This window comes from Elephantulus edwardii, unplaced genomic scaffold (assembly GCF_000299155.1).
Source record: "Elephantulus edwardii isolate Elephantulus edwardi_28Jun2011 unplaced genomic scaffold, EleEdw1.0 scaffold00026, whole genome shotgun sequence".
In the NCBI taxonomy this organism is placed as follows: domain Eukaryota; kingdom Metazoa; phylum Chordata; class Mammalia; order Macroscelidea; family Macroscelididae; genus Elephantulus; species Elephantulus edwardii.
This window is the reverse complement of record NW_006399776.1, coordinates 653,637-661,941: the sequence shown is the minus strand read 5'-3', so window position 1 is coordinate 661,941 and position 8,305 is coordinate 653,637. Positions and strand designations below refer to the sequence as shown.

The 8,305-nt window shown below is 39.4% G+C and overlaps 1 protein-coding gene across 1 annotated transcript in view; it reads left to right on the top strand.

The window, feature by feature from the left end:
• Positions 1-8,305, top strand: part of SQRDL (sulfide quinone reductase-like (yeast)) — a 47,983-nt gene that overhangs the window by 29,950 nt on the left and 9,728 nt on the right. The window contains exon 6 of the mRNA XM_006882937.1: positions 1,369-1,552. Within this exon, the coding sequence (XP_006882999.1) occupies positions 1,369-1,552 (184 nt within the window). The remainder of the gene's footprint in view (positions 1-1,368; positions 1,553-8,305) is intronic.

Sequence of the window (8,305 nt, the reverse complement as noted above, 5' to 3'; positions counted from 1 at the left end):
TTGACCCCACATTTCTCCTCATAGAGCCCAGCCTCCTGGATAATCTGTTCTGCATACAGGTTGAAAAGGTATGGAGACAGGACACATCCCTGGCATATGACCTTCCCAATTTTGAACCATGCAATGTTCCCTTGCTCTGTTCTGATGACTGCTTCTTGGTCCAAGTATAGGTTTCTCATTACCATGATCAAGTGTTCTGGTATTCCCATTCTTCTCAGAGTCAGCCACAGTTTGTTATGATCCACAGAGTCAAATGCCTTTGCATAGTAATGGAACACAGATAGACATTCCTCTGGTATTCCCTGCTTTCAGCTAGATCCATCTAACATTAGCTACAATATGCCTAGTACCACGACCCCTTCTAAACCCAGCCTGGACTTCTGGCAGTTCTCTGCTGATGTGTTGTTTCAGTCATTTTTGGATAATCTTCAGTAGAATCTTGCTTGCATGTGAATTTAATGATATTCTATAGTTTCCACACTCTGTTGGTTCACCCTTCTTTGGGATGGGAACAAATATAGATCTCTTTCAGTCAGTTGGCCAGGACCTTGAATAGGAAAGAATCAATAAAAAATATTATCAGAGGCCTAAAACTTATTAACTTAATAAAAGTTTGTTTTAAAATTCACCAGGTTTCTTTCTCCCCCAAAGTATTAATATTCTTAAATATCCTATTTCATTTTAGATTGGTGTTTGACTGTTTCCTTTATGTGTTATCTGGATCACCCCTATTTAGGAATAGTCTTTCTTACCAGCTCCTAATGTGGCTTCTACAGGTTTTAAGAAACCCTGATAATCTTCCCTCCATCCCTAATGTACTAGGCTTTATAAGTCAACATCTGAGGGTTAGACAGAGAACAGCCACAATATACTATATTTTAATTTTAATTTTAGTCATCATAGAAACATCAATAGATTCTTTAAGAATGTTAGTGAGGTCTACTCTGGTGTCTTGGAACCCCACTGTCTGCTGCTGAAAGTCTTTTATTATTAATATACTAGTTTATTCATAAAATTAAAACATTGTTTTTTCAGATCAGATTCTTCCAATTTCTCTCATGCACCCATTAAATTGTACAACCCTATGATGAATCTGCTCCCCTGCACCCCACCGCCTCCAAAGGAGTCTTTTGAACTCTGAATGAGGAGCTCATGCCAGCCAAGAGAATTGTTACTTAATCATCAGACTTTCTAAGCGTGTGTAAGGTCATGGAGAAAGCACAGATTAGCATAAACACTGATCTCTGTAATGCTCCTTGCAATCTATGCAGTCATAATACGTAATATAGACTAAGAAAATGAGGCTGAACATGTGGGGCTGGAGAAATACCTAAACTTCACAAATCTGACTGTGCTATTTTTGTGTAGTATGAAATGCTCCATGTCACACCCCCCATGGGCCCACCAGATGTCATCAAGACGAGTCCTGTGGCCGATGCTGCTGGCTGGGTGGATGTGGATAAAGAAACTCTGCAGCACAAGCGCTATCCTAACGTGTTTGGGATTGGGGATTGCACTAGCCTTCCTACATCAAAGACGGCGGCAGCAGTGGGTAAGAGAATGATCGATGTTGCTTCCCTTCTCAAAATGATGCCACCAGAAGAAACAACAAAACTTTGGCAGCAATAGCATTCTGTTAGTGTTGCTGTTGGTGGTTTGTGCTGTTGATTTGGTACTAACTCATAGCTGACCCTCCAGTGAGTTTTCGGGGGTAGTAAATTACATGGGAAGAGAACACCTCTCTCTCTCTTGTGGAACAGCTGGTGGATTTGAACTGTGTGCCTTTGAGTTGGCAGTGCAATTTCTTACCCATTAGGCCACCAGAGCTCCCTATACCATTAATAATGAAAGTTTTCTGCTCTAAAAAGGACTTTGAGCTCTCCATCATAGCAGCAAATTATCACTGAAGCTAGTGTTGTGTAAAGGAGAAAGTATCATTTCAGCTGTAACCAGAGTGGCCTGATCTTATCTACCCTTTTTAGGACAAAGGTGTTCCCAGGGAAAAGTTTTATTAAGAAGGTATCACTTTCCTGGCTCTTGGTACGAAATTCTGCTCTTTTTAATCCTGCCATACTTACATCCTTGGCCTTCTCCACCCCTGATACCAAGCAGGTTGATTATTTTTTTTCTACTCAAATCACTAAAAAGTTAAGGAAGCTCTTGTTGCCCCAGAAAAATACATGCAAGTCAATGAAAGCTTTTGGACCAGAAAATTGTTTTGTTAGGACAAATACAGCATAGCGTGCCCTGATTGGTACATGATGAAGGCCTTGGACTGAAACACTAAATTCTTTATCTAGTGTTCTGCACTAGCAGTGATGGGGAGAATTGGCTTTTAGATTGTATCCTTTACAGACAGGAACTCTCTCCTCTGAATGCTATAAAACATGGACCTTCCTGCTGATGTCATGATAGTATTTTATGTGACCTCTGCACCTACTAGCACATATTTTGTTACTGTCATTACTATTTTCAGCCAACAAAAGATTCCTTAGCAAACCCGCAGAATGTCTTTTTTTTATTATTAATTGTAATTCTCTCCAATACATCATTGAGTCAGAACAAGTCATAACTGACCCTCCTCTGGGTTTGCACAGGAGGAGATTGCTGGTCTTTCTGCCATGGAGCTGCTGGTAGATTCGAATAACCAGAGAGGTGTGGTCCTTGGATTAGTAGTGCAACTCGATATAGGCAATGACTCTAGTTGTTATGTGCCATTGAGTCACCTGTGACCCGTAGCGACCCTACATACAACAGCCCTAAACCCTTCTCTATCCTGTGCCAATCTTGTCTCTGACACACCTACCCCAGTCACTGAGTCAATCTCAATTGATAATCTTCCTCTCTTGTGCTGTCCCTCCACCTTCCCAAGCATGATGTCCCTCTTCAAGGACTGGCCCCTCCTTGCAACATGTCCAAAGTATGTCAGACGAAGCTTCAGAATCCTTGCCTCCAAGGAGCAGTCTGGTCTCACCCTCTCTAGGATGAACCTGTTTATTCTGCTAGCAGTCCATGGTATATTCAGTACTCTTCTTCATCACCACAGCTCAAAGGCATCAAAACCACTAGAGCTCTTTAAAATATAAGAAAAATTGAAAGTATAATTCATACCCATTTAATTGTTAGTTGTTAAGTCATTTCTGACTCATGAAAACTTGCATGTGCAGAGTAGAACTTCATAGGGTTTTCAAGGCCATGACCTTAAGAAAGCAGGCTGCCAAGCCTTACTTCTGAAGTTCCTCTGGGTGTGTTTGACCTACCAATTTTTTGATGAAAAGTACAATACTTAACCATTGTACAACCCTCTGGGCATGCCTAATGCCTTTCCTTCAGGTATTAACTTTTAATATTTTGCAATGTTTGCTTTATTACTTTATTATGTACCTTTTGCCAATAATTTAAAAGTATGATTGAGTTATAATTATTCTTCATCTTTAAATATTTCAATCTTTATCTCCTAAGAAGAATGAAACAGTATCTTTTTCAATCATGGGTAACTGAACAGTGCATAATAATATCATATACAATTCAATCTGAATTTTGCCAGCTTTCCTAAAAATTTCTTTTGGAGTTTCTTTCATGGGTCACATCCTGCACTGACTGCCATATCTCTTTAGTTTTTTAAAAAATCTGACCCAGCCTTCCTTACACTTTTAAAGAAACTTTCATAACACTGGTATTTTTGAAGGACCCAGGCTAGTTTTCCTGAAGAATACCCACAATTTGTAATTTCCTAATTGTTTCCTCAGGGAGTGCTGGTGGCATAGTGGTTAAGCATTTGACTGCTAATTCAAAGGTTAGAAGTTTGATCCTAGCCAGTGATTCAATGGGAGAAAATGCCTGTCAATCCCGTAAAGATTTACAAGTTAGGAAATGCTATGGAGACAGCACTTCTCCATTCTATAACGTTTCTCGTAGTCAAAAGTAGCTCAGTGGCCCCAAGAACAAGAGCAAAGTTCAACAGGACAGCAAACAACAAATGCTGATGAGATTATGGATAGATTGGAACTCTTATTCATTGCGTGTGGAAATGTAAAATGGTATAACAACTATGGAAGACAGTCTGACACTTTCTCAAAAAGTTGGAAATGGGAACACCAATTTGACCCAGAAATTCCATTACTGGGAATATACCCCAAAGAAATCAGAGTTGCAACTCAAACAGATATATGCACATCCATGTTTACTGCTGCATTATTTATAATAGCAAAGAGATAGAAGCAACCCAAGTGCCCATCAGTAAACAAATGGATAGAAAAACTATGGCACATCCACATAATGGAGTATTATGCAGCATTGAAAAAACAGTGAAAGAGTAAAACATTACACAACATAGGTGAGTCTTGAGAACATTATGCTAAATAAAGTATCTGTCACAAAAGGACAAATACTGTATAACACTGCTGTTATAAAATAGAGACCTGGGAGGGTTGGTGAGGGAATGCGGAAAGAGTAGATAGATAAAAAACACTATTAGAATAGATGAGGGGAAGAACTGGTTGCAAGGAATGTGTGATAATGCAGTATATTGATGAGAACAATCTGGAACAAGTGTGCATTACTGGGAGGGCTGGAGGCGGGGAGGGGAGGGAGGAGAAAATGTGCAACAAATGGGTACTTAACAACAATTGTTGGCTCAGGTTGGAGGTTATACATTTTGGCAAAGGTCTCTGCCAATACATAATCTCAGGACCCACTGAGTTAGTTTGTCTCATTATTGGTGAGGTTAGATTCATCACTGGATCAAGGAGTGGAGGTCTCTGTCATAAAAATGTCTTTTCTCTTTGAAACTTAAAGATTGTGCATGGGACAGTACTTAATATTTCATCCAATGTAAACTTGTTGAATTTCCGTGGTGAAAATGCCTGTAATATATATGAGCCAGGTTCAGCTTGCCAGCCTTTGTTGTTGTTGTTAGGTGCTGTCCAGTTTATTCAGCTCATAGTGATTTCCATGGGCAATTGAATGAAATACTGTCTGATTTGCACCATCCTCACAATTTGGGCTCATTGTGGCCACTGTGTCAGTCCTTCTCACTGAAGGGGCACCTTTTCTTTCCTCCCTCTCTCCTGATCCTCGATCAACCATGATGTCCGTGAGTTACCAACTGCTGTTGAGTTGATTCTCACTCATAGTAACTCTTCATTGGGTTTCTGAGCCTTTCTATCTTCATGGAAGGAGACTGAGTATGTTCTTCCCCTGGAGGATCTGGAGGGGGCAAACAGCTGACCTTTCAGCGAGTAGCCTGACATGTAATGCACTGCACCACCAGGATGGTGTACTCTGTAGAGAGCTGCACTGTTACCTAGCAGGCCACACCCCTCTGGAAGTTTGAATCCACCTGCAACTCTGCGTGATTTACAGCCTCTGAAAATCCACTGAGGAGTCAGCTAGGAATAGTTTCCAACTCGACAATAATGATTTTGACAGTTGGCCTACTTAAAAAAGGGAAAAATTAAGACCAGAACTCACATTTAATCAAATGCTTTGACTAGACAATATTGAATATGATGACTTCACAAAAATAAGGGAAAACCTTCATTGCAGCTCTTCTATCTCTTAGGTATCCACATTGCTTTTATTTCACTTTCCAAGAGTTTAACTAAAATAGTAAGAAATAAGGAACAAAAGTAATCCCATATCTTCTCTTTTACACAGAATGTGGTATACCCTGCACACTGTTCTGTCTGCTCATATTTCCACTTCGTACATCTCTTGACATAGAAAATGTCCACATTTTTTCACTGTTTTAAAAAGAATTGATATTCTATTGTATGCTTGTTACAAAATTTATTTAACACTTTTACTTCTAAAAAAGCAATTTTTATTTTATATGGGTTTGCTAAAAAAAGTTTGCATGCATTGTGTTTGACACTTTTATTCGTATTGTGTTTCATACAATCATTCCCATATTTTATAAAATTAATTAACATTGAATTATGCCCACCATTGCCCTGTCTTTCCAGATTCCCACCAGATCATTCTCATTTCCTTTACCCATCCTCCTTCACAAATGCACTTTTAATTTATGCTTGGGATGTTTCCAGCTCATTGTTATTTCAAACTGTGATGCAGTGATTGTTCTTCTTTTTATACTCTTTCATGTCTGTATAACAAGTCCTGGTTGTCCCCTAGAGGGTCTAGTTGTTGTTGTTATATGCCATGACTCATATTGATGCTATGTACAATACCTCTGAAGCTTGCCCTATCCTGAGCCAATCTCATTGACTCTGACACACCTAACCCCATTATCTCAGTTACTGTGTCAATCCATCTCATCTGAGATCTTCCTCTTCTGCAATATACCTTTACTTTATGTGGTGGAAATGCTGGTAAAATATGTGAGCCCTTCCAAGCATGATGTTCTTCAAAGACTGGTCCCTCTTAGTCACATGCTCAAAGTTTGTGAGACAAAGATTCAAACTCCTTGCCTACAGGGAGAAACTTAGTTTTACTCTCTCCAAGACAGGCCTGTTAGTTCTCCTGGCAGTCCATGGTATGTTCAGTACTCTTCTCCAGCACCACAGCTCGAAGACATCAATAATTTTTCTGTCATCTTAGTCATTGTTCAGTTCTTGGTCACAAGTAACTGCGATGACCATAGCTGGAATCAGGTGCAACTTAATCTCTAGACTGACATCATTGCTCTTTGGAAGCCTCAATTCTGTCTTGTCACTCCTCAGCCCTCTGAATATCCATAGGAAATGCTAACACTGCTCTCAAATCTGTCTTTGGCTTTACCTGGCACCCAGCCAGTTCCTCACCCTGTCTTGCAAAGTCAAATGTGGCTTTCTTGGGGCAAATGCTTCGTTCTCTGTTTCTCTTTGCTACAGGATCCTACAGTCCAAACAAGGATGTGACAGCTTAATGGAAGCTAACTGAAGGTTTGTGCACAAGAGAATGAGCCATGAACCAGCTGTAACTGAATGAATTCTGACTCACAATGACCTTATGAGTATCAGAATAGAGTTGTGTTCCATAGGGTTTTCAATAGCTGACTTTCCAAAAGTAGATCCCCAGACTTTTCTTCCAAGTTACTTTTGGATAGACTTGAACTTCTAACCATTAGGTTGAAAGCCAAGCAATCATTTGTAACAAGGAGACTCTGTAACTGTAGAGGATTGTAGTGTTGGGTAAAATAACCCATACATCTCTGTCTCTCTGTCTCCCTCTCTCCTTCCCTCTCCCCCTCTTTCCCTCCCCCCTTTTTCTTTCTCTCTTCCACTCTCCCCTCTCCCCTGGGTGTTGATTGCAATTGCTTTCAAGGTCCACCCTTTTTAGTCTGCTCTCCTTTCTCTGACCTTGACACCCTGTTAATAGGGATCTCATCAGGTCTCTTCCATACAGATCTCAAGCCCTGTCAGTTCTCAAAGAGAAACAAAGTTGTCCGGAGTGAGGTACAATCTTTAGAGATAATACTTTATTCACAACAAAGATACTTGCTTTATAATTTTGAAGCCAAGTTGTTTGCTTTTTAGATTTTGAACCTTCTCAGTCCAGAAAAAAAAATCCTTGCACTTTTGATTAGGAGTTAATTTCAGTAATCTGGGGGCCAAATACAACCTTTGTTGTCCATTTTCATGGGGCTGTCTAAGCATGGTTCTGAACATGAACACTGACAATTGATTCACTGACAAGAAATATTGGCTCTGAACTGTGATAAGTGAAAGTTATCCTAAGGAAAAGAATCCCATTCTTCTCAGTCACTGATTCACTCATTGCTGTTGACTCTCCAGCAGCTTTCCAGAGGCAGTAAATCCCACAGGTCTTTCCCAGCTGTTTCCCTCAGAACAGCTATTGGATTTTAGTTTTTTTTTCAAGAAAGTTTTAGTAAATTTCTTAAATTGTGTTTTACAATATGCTTGATTTTGCCTCTTGACCTGAAACATCTAAAATATTTACTGTATGACATTTTACAAGAAACGTTTGCCAATCCCAACTTTGGATTTGACAGCATAATTCCTTATCACTCAGTCACCAGTTTCCTCCATTGCTTACTCTGGAGGATTAAAAAGAACCACTTTAATGAACATTTTACAATATAAAGTTAAGACATCTTTCCCCAAAAGTTATAAAGTAAAATTCCAGTCTTTTTTTTTTAATCTTTGAAAGAGAAGGGTTTTAAAAAATTTGTATTTGTTTGCTCACAAAGTTCATATACATTGTCTTTCACACTACTCTTTATTCATATTGTGTTTGTACAATCATTCCCATTCACTATGTTTTATAAAACTAATCACCGTTGGACTTTGCCCATCATTACCCAATCTTTTCAGGTCCCAGCTGGATCCTTCCCATTTCTTTT